This window comes from Melitaea cinxia, chromosome 7 (assembly GCF_905220565.1).
Source record: "Melitaea cinxia chromosome 7, ilMelCinx1.1, whole genome shotgun sequence".
NCBI classification, from domain to species: domain Eukaryota; kingdom Metazoa; phylum Arthropoda; class Insecta; order Lepidoptera; family Nymphalidae; genus Melitaea; species Melitaea cinxia.
The window spans coordinates 1,667,572-1,681,515 of NC_059400.1; the positions used below are offsets into that span (position 1 = coordinate 1,667,572).

Here is a 13,944-nt window from a genome sequence, read left to right on the forward strand (position 1 = left end):
GAATCGAACCGTCAAACCGTCGGTGTTTTAGGCAGACTCGCACCACTACACCAGTGTTGGAGCTGTTAAACCTAATATTTTTAATATTATTGGTATAATTAATACTTGCCTTCCCATAATCACTACATAGTATAAAACAAAGTCGCTTTCTCTGTCCCTATGTATGCTTAAATCTTTAAAAATACGCAACGGATTTTGATGCGAATAGATAGAGTGATTGAAGAGCAAGGAATACATGCATAATATGATAGAGGAACACTGATAGTTTTTGAAACCGTACGAAGCCGGGGCGGGCCGCTATTATGTTATATGTTTGACTACTACTAGTATTTAAAATCAAAACTATAATTGACTTACAAAACATTACTTGAAATAGTAGGGCTAAGCAAGAAAACACATTATAGAGTTTTTTTTATTAAACTAAATTAAGAAGCCGTTGCGGTATCCCTTATTTAAAAAGTGATATCTTCCATCTTGTATAGTTGTCAGTTTTATGCATCGGGAAAACCTGAAAAATATTGTTTACATACATTAAAATTTCATACATTGAGTGTCCTTTTGGAACACAAAATACTTTGATAAAGGGCGTTTTTATTTGATTTGGCAACATAAGATTTTTCCTAAGTGACGTGTTTGTCGGTGTTTAACTTCGAGAGTGGAATCGTGAGGAGATTGTGGAGTAAATGTAAATTCAAAGGAACAATCTTATTATTATATACTTTGTAGCAAATGTGTTTCTCCCTTTGATATTTATGGTTATTAAAGAGTAAAAACTGGTGTTTGGTTACGGCAATAAAGAATATACCCCCTCTCTTCCCGTGGGTATTGTAAGAGGCGACTAAGGGATAACACAGTTTCAATACAACCTTGGAACTTAAAAAGCCGACCGATGGCGGGACAACTATCCAACTTGCTGGCTTTGAAATATACAGGCCTAAGACGGGCAGCAGCGTCTTCGGTGCGACAGAGCCAGCCCTGCGGTTCCCATCCTGCCTGCCCAGCGAGGTGACTATGGGCAACACACATGAGTTCACGCCATTTTCGGCGTGAATTTGTGGAGGCCTATGTCCAGCAGTGGACTGCGAATACTGAAGTGAATGAGTAAAGAAGTGAATGGTCGGTGTCGGCACTAGTCGGTTATAGTCTACGGTAACCGCTTACCATCAGGTAGTCCTTAAGCTTGTTCGCCAATCGCCAAGTAGTGTTGTGATTCTATGTTGAGTAAGGTAAGCAGAGCTTCTGGGGATGCACGGTAGTAACAGCGAAGGTAGGATAGACCCTACGTTCCTAGTTTTGCTTAACGGCGGATCGTACGTTTCCTTGCCATCCTTGTATAAAAAGCAAATTCCTCAATTTTTGTTATAAAGATGCTTAAAAGTTAAACTTACGAAAAGTTCCTGATTGTAATATGGTTTTTATACCATGATACGCGAAGTACGATAGGACTGAAACAGACGCAACGCCAGCTAAAGTAGACAAAACGATTATTGTAACTTTATAGTCGTTTTTCTTGTTTGTTAACAAACTAGGATTAGCAATATAGCTATAGTTATTCATCTCTGTAGTTTCGGGTCCCACTGTTGATTCTAACATATCTTCAGTTGTGTGATCTGTGTAATATATTCTCGGTTCAGTATCAAACGTATTTTCGGTATCGTAGGGATCCCTTGAATTTATTGGTAAATATGCGTAGATGGGATCAAATTTTTTGGGCTCTTTAGTTTCAGAAATAGGACATTCTGGAGGTAACACTATTTCTTCGGTTACGTTATCATCGAGAGGGTAAATCACTGTGAGTTTATGTAAATCGTCTCCATAAAGTTTTTTGTAAAGTTTTGATTTTTTTTCTTCTCGATATAAATCTATCTCGATAGCTACATTTATACTTCTGCATTGCTTCGTTAGATTGTTTAGTATTCCGAAACTACCACGTTTGCTGTAAAGATAATATTGGTTAATAATAACACTATACAGTATGACATGAAATTAGAATATCAATATAATTTTATCGATACCGCTTTAAGGTACAAAATTTAATTCTATTCAGTCACACTTGTGAAGTTAATTATATAAATATTGATTTTTGGCTTGCGGCTTTAACCACACACTATGACACGATTTTGGCGGTTCGAGACTAAGCGGGTTATTAAGAGAAGCACGCATATGTTGCCAAAAATAAGTTGTTTTCATACTTGTTTTCTCAGATATCGCCAATGTAAATACACGAATTAGTTACAGTTTTGTCAAGTCATTAGGCATAATGCTATGGTAAAATTCACAATATGGAGGAAGATCATAATAAAATATCTTTGACACCCTACTTAATCGGTCACTAAGAAACCAAACAGATTCAAATATAAAATCAACATTGGATTGGTTTAGAATTTTTTTTCGACTACCCTCTAACCGGTTTAACGCCAACTTAGCAATTTTATTTCGATAAAATAAAATTGATATAGAAATATAAATTAAATTAATGTTAAAATTCTATTTTATTTTATTAAAATAAAAATTGATTTTATATAGCACTACTAAGTAATTATAATTACAATCAGCTGATACATTTGCAATATAAGTTTGGCTTGGAGTGTCCTCAGTATTTTATTGTAAGTCCTCGAGTTAACGATAAATGTATGTAATGACATGAAGTCACTCTCTTCCTTTACAGTAATAATACTTACAACTGATCAATTTTGTCGAGGTTTGTTATTTCGTAGAACTGTATTGAAAACTGGGTGCATTGTTCGGAACTTGATACTTTTCCTGAATTTATTATGAGTTTCTGTAAGATAGATCATATAAAGTTTTAAAGGTTATAAGGTAATTTTGTATTATTACAACCTTGTGAGTAAGAAATGTCTTGCATTATTAGACTTTTATCGTCACACTTTTTCCATTTGTCGTAAAATAATGTGATAAGACTTGTGAAAATGTGACAAGACATTTTCTCAGACTGACTGATCTCGATCGAATTTAAACCACTCATTGAGACACACATTGAGACCACATGACAAGCACAAGGTTTCGAATAAAAAAAAAGTGATGAGGAAAACACATAGGCATAAAAGAATAGAGTCTAATTGAGAACTTTCTCCTTTTTTTTGAATTAGGCTAAAATGTTCGTATTATAAACGATTGTAGTATTTAGTTTTACTTATTTACCATTTTAAGCAACCATTTAATGTTTAACCTATTTAATTTTAGTATATATAAGGTGTTCGACTCCAAATTGCGTTCCTTCAAATGGGGAGTTCTGTAGGTGTAATAGATCAGGTTTCTCTGGAAAAAAATCCTAGACCATTTTTAAATTTGACTTCATTTAAATAGACGAGCTACTTTGATAGACTCGTTCCGCATAATACCTTTTGTGAGCGAGTAAGCATGGCTATAATTTACAATGAAAAACATTCAACGAGAAAAATAATTCTTTTCCATATGCGGTTTCTTTTCTATATGCGGTTCTTTGTATGCGGCAGTTAGTATTAGGTATATTCATTATATTTCATTTAATCGAAGTTTTTAAGGGTTGAGAAAAATAATATTGGACGTTTATTCATAAGTATGTTGCCAGAGTAGTTAGTATATTAAGACAAAATAAAATTTCAAAAAGGGGTTGGTTTTTTTTCACGTTGAACGTGATTCATAATACACTATATCACTAAAGAACGTCCCATTTGAAGAGACGTGGTAAGGAGTCGAACATTGTGTAATATACTTTATATTTATATTGTTATTATTTAAATTCATCCCGATATTACGTACAATTAAACCACAATTTGAAACATTATTTAAGATTGTTTAAGATTTTCTTTATATGTACATTTCACTGAGAATAATTAAATAAAATCAAAATATATTTCTAGATATAATATTTTTAAACATATCGGTTATTCCTGGGATAGGGTTGTTCAATAAGAGCTTTATTTTGTTGTAAATACTTTGAACCTCCAGCGTAAAAGCTTGACGTCATAAGCTTTCTATATCATGTTTTATTATTTGTTAAGTTTGAAACCTCAAGCCTGACTTAAGGGACCTTGGGTAAAGTCTTCAAGAAAAATAACCTCAAATTTATAGTTCTTTATAAAAAAGTACACGTCCTTTGTCTCGACAAAAAGGTCCCAATGAAATACATTCTGTGTAAGTAATCTTTTACTAAAATTAGTGTAAGCTAGCAATCGTGACTTATAAATACTAGTAATTAATGCCACTTACCAAGAAAAATGCACAGATAATTTGGAAAAGCATTTTATTTTGTAATTACCAATAAACTATTTATAACTATTATAATAATTATTTTAATAATTATTAATAAACAAAAGCAATGTGCACAAGCGCTGACTCAATTAAACAGGCTACGAATAATAAGTTTTTGAAAATTTTCCTCATAGAGGCGTATGAGTTTAATAATAGCAACAAATTAATTTATCTCAGTTCGAACGATTATTTAAAATTAACAAATAGTACCTTATTTTTAGGTTAATTGATAGTATGATTTTTTTTTAAATATTAATTTTACCGTGTAATAATTACGTCCATGTAAGAGAAAAATCTTTCAAATCTGTCAGATCCACAAAAAACTTTATTATTAACTCGTGATTTTCGAATTATTCGTGAACAAGGAAAATATATATCTACTGCCTTATCTATAAATTGTATTTACTACTAATTATAAATTGTAATAACAAAATTAACTAAGTTAACAGTAACCAACCTAACCTGACAGTTAATTTAAACGAAATTAACAGGAAAATAAGCAGATTTCAGACAACCGCAGATACGAGAATTAATTGAAATGCTTTGATAGCGAATAACTAGCGTTGCTGTTTAGAAAAATGTACGGTGATAAACTCTAAGAGAGCTTTGTCAACTCCATCTTTTAATAGTATGTAAAAACATACATAAAATATATGAAAGAAGAAGCGACCTGTTAATGTGATTACTATGACAAAATAAACATTATAATTATTTTAAATTGAGCTCAAACAATTTTAATCCTTATTTGCAACTACTTTAAAGAAAAAAATTGTGTACCTACACTTTTTACGAGTTACTACTTTTTAAAACACACATGTGACATCCGCAACTACTTACGCAACAATGATGAACATTGATCTTAAAATTGACGAAACTTTTTGTAAATGAAGTATAGAAAACAATGTCCGTCTGTTCGTATGTTCGTTGATTGACAGATGAACGTTTGAGCTTATGGATGTCTTTTACAATGTATTTTATTTATGGTTTTTGAACAGGAAATCGGGATTAGTTTGACGAGGGTTTGACAAGAATATTGAATTTAAAAGTTCATGAAAAGATACGATATGTTTTCAAACTACACTAAAATCCTATTACTATTTACAATTAGCGAACGTTTCGGCGACTCTTTTTTTCCAAAAGACTCGATTCCCGACTTGAGCCTTGACGTAATATATAATATTTGTTTATTTATGTATTTACCTTAATGGATTCTTATGTATAAATGTAGTCATATGAATTTTTGTTTACTTATTTATTACCTTAATGGATTCCTATGTATAAATGAAGTTATATGAGTTGGCTGTGTGCATGTACAACGTATTTATCTATTTAACTATAAATTAAATTTTTCAAATAGTACACTTTATATTACTCGGTATATATAGACACTAAAATATGCAACAGGCTATCTAGAATCAAGCTGTGATTATCGAGTCGGAAGTCGCTTCACTTCAGCCTGTAATATCCTACAGTTGGGCATAGGCATCTTTCCCTATGTAGGAGAAGGATAAGAGTTTAATCCACCACGCTACTCCAATGCAGGTTGTCGGATATATTCCCTACTATGAGTAACGATCGCTTTCAGCTGTACATGATAACAACCGGGACCGACGGCTTCACGTGCTCTCCGAGGCATAGTGGGGAGACCCACAAGGACTGTACAAACACCCAGACCACGGCAAACATTTGTATGGTCAATACAAATGTTTGTCATGTGTAGGGACCGAACCAGCAACCGCCAGGCCAACAGCTACCAACCAGTGCTCTGACCGTTGCGCCAACGCTCAATACTTAATTTGAGCTAAACTGACAAATATTAAGTTTTTAGTTTTATAATGGCGATAAAGAAGGATAGCGTAAGTCGAAGGTTTGAGAATAAAGATGTTGTTTAAACTAGCTTTTTTCCAGAAAAATTGAAACTTATTGTTTTTATTGTTTTTTTTGGAACTGATTGTTTTTTTCATTACATATATTTTTTTATATAAATAGGTCGACAAACAAGCGTATGGCTCACCTTATGGTAAGCGATTACCGTAGCTTAAATATGTCTGCAACACCAGAAGTTTTGCAAGCGTTTTGCTGACCCTATCCCCAATTTCGCCCAACAGAGAGCTCGTGTTAGGTGACCTGTAACCTGTAAGGTGAAGTACTATTTAGCTGTGATCATCATTACAGCCTATACAGTCCACTGCTGGACATAGGCCTCCACAAGTTTACGCCAAAAATAACGTGAACTCATGTGTTTTGCCCATAGTCACCACGCTGGGCAGGCGGGTTGATGACCGCAGGGCTGGCTTTGTCGCACCAAAGACACTGCTGCCGGTCTTCGACCCGTGTATTTCAAAGCCAGCAGTTTGATGGTTATCCCGCCACCGGTCGGCTTTTTAAGTTCCAAGGTAGTAGCGGAACTGTGTTATCCTTTAGTCGCCTCTTACGACACCCACGGTAAGAGAGGGGGTGGCTAGATTCTTTAGTACCGTAGCCACACAGTACACCAGTACCAGTAGCTGTGATCATCAAGATACTAACCCAGTCGGGCTGCTCTATTTGCTGAGTAGGAAATTTCCTGCCCTACCTCAGTTCAACCTTACCCGATAATAATTAACACAATGGAAAATTATTTTTTTGCCAATTTGGCGCAATCGTTCGGAACTATTGTATGCATACATTAACGTAAAAATAGTTTTATAACGTAATAACAATGTAAAACAGAGTGTCATAAATGGAGAGAATTTATCAACTTTAAAAAATAATGTTATAAGGACTTCATCATTGTCAGTGAAATTCTATGATAAGCATATTTATAGATAGTATTGTTATATATTTCATTTAAATTTAAATTCTATCTCAATCGGTTAGAGCATGTTTTGAATTTGATTAAATAATTAAAGGATGCGTAGAGCTTTTGAATTGCAGCGATTGTTCGTATTGTTTTCGAACCTCGTCCAGAAATGGTGGTGCTCACCATTGAAAATTAAAAAAATACGTTTAAAAATTAAAAAAAAACAAAAATTATTGAAATTAAAAATCGAACGAAACGAACTATAAACTCGAGATTAATTCAAGTCGAATATTGTGTACAATTTTAAAAATGCGTATTATATTTTTGTGTTTATTCATCTTGTGTAGTGAAGTCGTTATATTTGTTGACGGTTCGATGGCTCCTGGCGATCCAGGCGTCTGCGTCGTACTAAGGAGGTAAATATCATCTATTTATATGTATTTCTGCTGGATTATCTGTGGCTCTTGAAAATTGTGAATTAAATACTTGACTAAAAACAAATTATTTGAAAATAGTATACTTTTAAACGTAACAAAACTTCGCTCCCTAACAATATTTATCTGTTGTTAAAACGTCTGGAGTATTCTTACAGTATTCTCTGTAACTTATAGGCTTCAAATTCAATAAAGAAACGTCTTTATAGAAACCCAATTTTGCAGTATTATTTAGCGTAACCTTCTACATTTTCTTTGTCTGACGAAAAACTTTTTATAATATGTCTTTCTTAGGGCCTGTGCCGTATTTAGATCATAAAAATGTCTTATAATTTCAATTACACTTAGAATTTATTGGAATTCGTAACATTATTTCAGGATATTTAGTTTCAGAACGTATTTTTTTTTGTTTATTTTCAATATTTTTTACTTTCATTTACTTCTTTATAAGATTATTTAATTAATTATAATCAACATACAAAATTAATTCATAGAATACATAATATACAGAATATTAGAACAAAAAATTGATATCTTTTCCACTGATATAATAATATAAATATAAATTTACGCCGCTTCAGGAGAATTTGGTTGAGTCTTAAGTGAATTTTTGCGTACTCGTATCATAAATCAAAATATACAAAACATCTTGTTTAATAACATTCTAGAAATTATAGATGGTTTTAGAACTGTTAGTCTGAAGTTAAACTATTGTGAAAAAAACGGACGCCGACAATACGAGAGCCCGTGGATGTTGTGAAATATATATTTTTTAAATCTCGTTTCTATGCAATTTTGTTTATATGTTTGGTAGCTTACGCCGAGTTGCACGAAAAGAAATTAAAATTTAAGTAGTGATTAAACTAATTTAATCGCAAGAATTGTATGAAATCTTGTGATTAAATTAGTTTAATCTCTACTTAAATTTTAATTTTGTTTCGTGCAACTCGGCGTTAGACTATAAAATATATTTCACTTAATAAAGTGAATATCGCATCCCGTATATCGTTGGCATTTCATAAGACAGGGTAACGTCGGTAGGGTCGGATGCTCCTAGTGTTGCAGGCCATAGACTTCAGTATCCGCCTACCATCAAATGGACCGAACGCTTGTTTGCTATATTATTAGTATATAAAAAAACGTTTTTCGGCTTATAAGTAAAATTCAAATTTAATTTTTTTTATTTTCTTTTTAATTTTTTTATTATATTTGTTTGCTGAGATTAGAGAAAAGTTGAATGGTGTCTTAATTAAGTTGCAGTTAATTAATTAATATGCTAATTATGTTTTAATAGTTTATAATACATTCAATAATAACAATAGTTCTAGTTCAGAGGTTCGAAACTCCCATTAACACTAGGTTTTTAGTTGGGTTATACATTATTTATTTATTTATTTATTTATTTATAAATATATATTGTTATAGACCTCCCCGTAAATTAACTCGGAGATTACGTAAAACTGTCAGTTCCAGGTTAATTTTGTATTAAAGCAAGCGATTGTTAGTTTTGTAAGATCAAATCATACAAATATAAGGAAGCTTTTAGTACTTTTATCTATACAGGACTTAACCATCATTGTTATTTTAAAAATACCGATGTTTCAGTCGATCAGTCGTTTGTGATTATAGCGTCTGATGTCCGCGATATATCGGGATTTTTAAAATGACAATCAACAAAACACGACAAGTTTAAAAGCTTAGATAGAGGTTTTTATAAACAGTGTTATGTTCAGACTGCTTCCGGTTTACAACTTATTATTATTATTTTTTGGAACACCAATTTAAAATTAAATAATTAAGTTGCATTAGTTGAAATAAGCAAACTTGTTACGGATACGGTGACTTCTCCCAGGCGAAATTTGGGCAGAGATCTAGCATTATATGTGTGTGGGATAGGTTGAATAGTATGTGATAATCACACATATACATAAATGCCTACTTACGTATATATATATTAATATGCTTATTTTCATATAAGGTCCCCGTAGCAATATATTCATATTGCTTATTTTACGTATACTCGTATGATTATTTCAGAATGTAATGAATAAATCAATTGAAGTTTAAATTAACACACACATCATCATCTTACTGAAATCGACCAATTGCCTAATTTTCAATAAGTTAGGATCTAGATACGAGGGTACTTTAATAAAAAATGTTGTTGGGTGATTATTTAAAAATAGTTTATTTAGAAATTTTAAAGACTTGACTGGTAAAAGAGGGGGCTGGTGCACTTAGTGGTCAGAGAATCGGTGGTGCGATTCGACGGGAAAAATATTACGAGCATTATTGACACGACTTATCGCATATATCTCACGACACTGGCTGTTACGCGTAGCTAACATTTGTATTTGCCACACAGATATTTGCCGTGGTCTGGGCATTTGTGCTTGTGTGTTGTGTGTCTCCGGACTCCCAACACAGGAGAAAATCCTACCTCGCTCATCATCGATAAGATCGCTCTTGTACATCTTTGTTTTCATTTGTTACTCTGATTATTTGTATATCAGTGTATTTATCTACATATATATTTATTGAAATTACAATTTGATATTCATAAAATTACGTAATCTCATTTTCAGTATCCAGAAAACGAGAAGAAAAAATTACAGTGTAAGATTAAAAAAGGTGTGCGGTAATAGGAGATGCGTCGCTACTAAGACTAAAGCAGAGGTACGTTATATTTATTAATTTTGATTTATTTAATATCATTTATACCGTTATTCAAGTACTATTTTATTTATTTATTTTTAACCGACTTCAAAAAAGGGGGAGGTTACTCAATTCAACCGTATATATATATATATATATATATATATATATATATATATATATATATATATATATATTATGTATGTTCGGGGATAACTTCGTCGTTTATGAACCGATTTTGATAATTCTTTTTTTGTTGAAAAGTAGATATTCCTGGTGTGGTAGGTGGTAGGAAACCAGGATCTGATGATGGGATCTCAGAGAAATCGAGGGAAACTCGAAAATCCGCATAACTTTTTACTGGGTGTACCGATTTTATTAATTTTTAATGTGATCGAAGGCCGATGTTTATCATGTGGTTACATTTAAATTTCATCGAGATCTGATTACAACTTTTGAAGTAATCTTTGATAATGCGAATTTACATGACTAATTTTTCATCTACCTACATTGTATTACTTGTTGATATAATTGAAGTCGGTTTTTTTCGTTTGCTTGCAAACACAATTATATTTTCAAATTTCGAAAACTTAGAGCTAAATTACAAATATTAAAAAAAAAACAATGATTAGTTACGGCCAATTACAAGTTTTCACAAATAGTAACAATGTATCCTAGTAATATAAAGTTGAATAGTTGGTTTGTTTAAACGCGCTAATTTTATGATCTACTGGTTCGATTTCGAAAATTATTTTTGTTTTGAATAGTACATTTACCGAGCAAGGCTATAGGCCATATTATAATACTTTAGTAGGTATTTCCTTAAAATAACGCAAGTGAAACCGCGGAGCACAGCTAGTTGCTAATAACACTTAACTACACTATTGACATCCGATCTTTCCCAGTAACTTACATTATGAAGTAGTCGAGCAATAGACACAATAGTAAAAACCGGCTTAAAATCAACAAGTAATATAACGTAGGTAGTAAAAAAATAGTAGAATACGCATTAACTAACCATAACTCAAAAAACTCTCATCAGATATCGATTAAATTTAAGTGGGTGGTTCCATGACACTTACAACCTTTCCATTAAAATAATTATCGAAATCGGTGGACCAATCAAAAGTTCTGAGGTAACATAATAAAATACAGTCGAATTGAAACCTCCTTTTCTTGAAGTCGGTTGATTACGGTTAAAAAGCGATGATTGAGTAATTTGTATTAACAAATGCAAATATTTGCGGAGAGTTCAAATTGTTTTTTCGTTGAGCATGGATCTTAATTTTTTATCATGATTGATTTCATTTTAACATCTTTATAATCTTTTATTTGTACCTACTTTATCCGCCTCAAATACAAAACACATTTTAATAAATAGGAACTGAAAAATAATATTTTTAAATTATAACTTAAAATTTATTATAAAAGGATATTTTATTTTGTATTTAACCAAACAATAAATAATATTAAACATTGACTATAAATTTATAATAACCATTACAAAGTTTTATAATAATAATTAAAAATTTACAGACATACAAAGTAACGAAGAAAGAGCTAGTTTGCTGTGAAGGTTGGAACTATGACAGCGATTCAGACATGTGCTCGCCATACTGCAGCATGGGTTGCAATGGGGGAAGGTGTATCACACCAGAGGAATGTCATTGCGACCCCCCTGCATACCTAGACCCAAAACACAACAACACCTGCGTAGCCCCTACATGCGACCCCCCATGCGTGAACGGGATCTGTATAGCTATCAACAAATGCGCCTGTTCTCCTGGATATATCAACATACTAGGTCAATGCAAACCTGAGTGTGAAAATTGTGAAAATGGAGAGTGTGTTAGTCCAAATAACTGTACGTGTCATAATGGTTATACTAAAATTGATGGTGTGTGTAAACCTGCATGTGTTGGGTGCCGTAATGGGGTTTGTACGGCTCCTAACACATGTACATGTAATGATGGGTATGTCAAGAATGATACAAGTCAGGATTGCTACAAGCCCTGTCCGAAGAACTGCAAGGGATGCGATGATAATGGTATTTGTCTTGATGGAGTTTGCGGGTGAGTTTCGTAAATATATTTTTTTTAATAAATACCATACCACATACCATTATCTAATAGAATTAGCGCAATTGTACGCGTAAGAAAACATTTTATATAAAATTTTAACAATTATAAGCTATTTAGACATTTAATGTTGGCGTGGCTATATAATGTAAATGCAGGTTATTTATCTGTATTTATAAGTGACGTTTAACGTCACTTTAGATAATTTGACATATTAATTACTCAAATGAACGCCACAGATTAGGATCTAACTTAAGCCTACTTTGTTGTGATTTGTACATCCAATCCACCTAATTTAAAAGTTATCTTAAAATTTTCTTTTATTATTTACATCTACCACAATAATGTGTCCTGCAAATTTAAAGGTCGTCTGGTAGACAAAGATGTAAGGCTTTAAGTCCAACTTTTACACTATCTTATTTTGTACAGTTGTGTAATAAAATTCAATCTATACTATAATATCGTAATTTTAGGAAGTAATTGTTCGAATTGAAAGTTATATTGTGTTGGATAGTTCATTTACCAATTAAGGCTATAGGCTATAATATGTTAGGTTTTAGTTTAATCAAATTAACGTAGATAAAATCGCGCGGCACAACTAGTGCATAAATAAACTTTTAGTCGTTCAAAATAGGCGCATTTGCGTCAATCATACTGTTACCTTTAATTGACAATTTCTTACCTTTTTCATATTATTGCAAGGTTTAAGATCCCTACTTACCTGATATTACAATAAGATTTATATAAAGATATATATACATTTATCATATACTATTTAGCTAGTCCGCAGTCCGTCTAATTGCATAACGCAATTTCTTGGGGGTTGTCTATAAAATACGTTTGAAAATGGGGGGAGAGTGTAAAGGCTTACCGTGACGAGACATGAACAGAGAAAGATTTTTTTATACAAGCATCAAGATTAAAAGAAAATAATTATTAATCTGTATGCTATTTTAAATCAGAAAAATATTGATGAGCGCGGGGTCTAGTTTTTGTAACGTAATAATTATTAAGGGCTTCATTGAAACTAGGGAGGACGGGGGTCCAAAATTGTAAAATGTTGCGTGACATGTATTGTGCACGATTCATTTGGAATTTCGTGACAACATATAGCCTATTGATCTCCAACTATCTGTGTACCAAGGTTCAGGACAATTCTATTTTGATTCCTATGTTGACATACGTTGTCGCATTTATTTCACTTGAAGTATCGGTCGCTGCATATTATCAGAGTTACCAAGCTTTGTACAACGTCGCTTCGCTTTCAAAGGACAGCACCTTATCTCTCCTTATGTCATTAACGGTCTAATCATTGAGATAAAATTTTATTTATAACGTTCAACATTAAGTTGAAAAGAATATTAAATAGAAACTTAAGAATTTTACTTTTGATTGGAGACATTGAAGCGAGTTGAAAAAAACTTTGTAGACTTATTATTAAGGCGTTCATTTTTCTCTATTTATTCGCGTTATCTGTCTAAGGCAGTGTTTCCCAAAGTGGGCGATAACGTCCTCTTGTGGGCGCTGCAGTACTAATGGCGGTAAGAAACCTAAAAAAAAAAAATGGTGGCGTTGTGTAGAGGCTTAGGGGCCGTTTGGCATTTAATCTATAAGGACTCTCGACTACAACTTGTAAACATCAACTAATATTCATTAAAAGATTGCTCAAAGGGGGCACTATAAAATAATTTATTCTTTTAGTGGGCAGTAGGCAAAATAAGTTTGGGAACCCCTGGTCTAA

At 32.5% G+C, this 13,944-nt stretch overlaps 1 protein-coding gene across 1 annotated transcript; it reads right to left on the bottom strand.

Moving 5' to 3' along the window:
* Window positions 1–324: 324 nt before the first annotated feature.
* On the bottom strand, window positions 325–4,245 carry LOC123655077. The gene is made up of 4 exons (XM_045590915.1): window positions 4,213–4,245; window positions 2,682–2,782; window positions 1,389–1,936; window positions 325–508 (listed from the first exon to the last, which is right to left on the bottom strand). Exons 1-4 carry the CDS (start codon window positions 4,243–4,245, stop codon window positions 492–494), a joined length of 699 nt encoding a protein of 232 aa, XP_045446871.1. The 3' UTR covers window positions 325–491.
* Between the last annotated feature and the right edge of the window lie 9,699 nt (window positions 4,246–13,944).

Coding starts and splice junctions, on each gene's coding strand:
- LOC123655077 (XM_045590915.1), bottom strand. CDS start 4,245: ATGCTTTTCCAAATTATCTGTGCATTTTTCTTG. Junction 2,783..4,212: donor TTATCTGTGCATTTTTCTTG/GTAAGTGGCATT, acceptor TCTATCTTACAG/AAACTCATAATAAATTCAGG. Junction 1,937..2,681: donor CTCGACAAAATTGATCAGTT/GTAAGTATTATT, acceptor TTATCTTTACAG/CAAACGTGGTAGTTTCGGAA.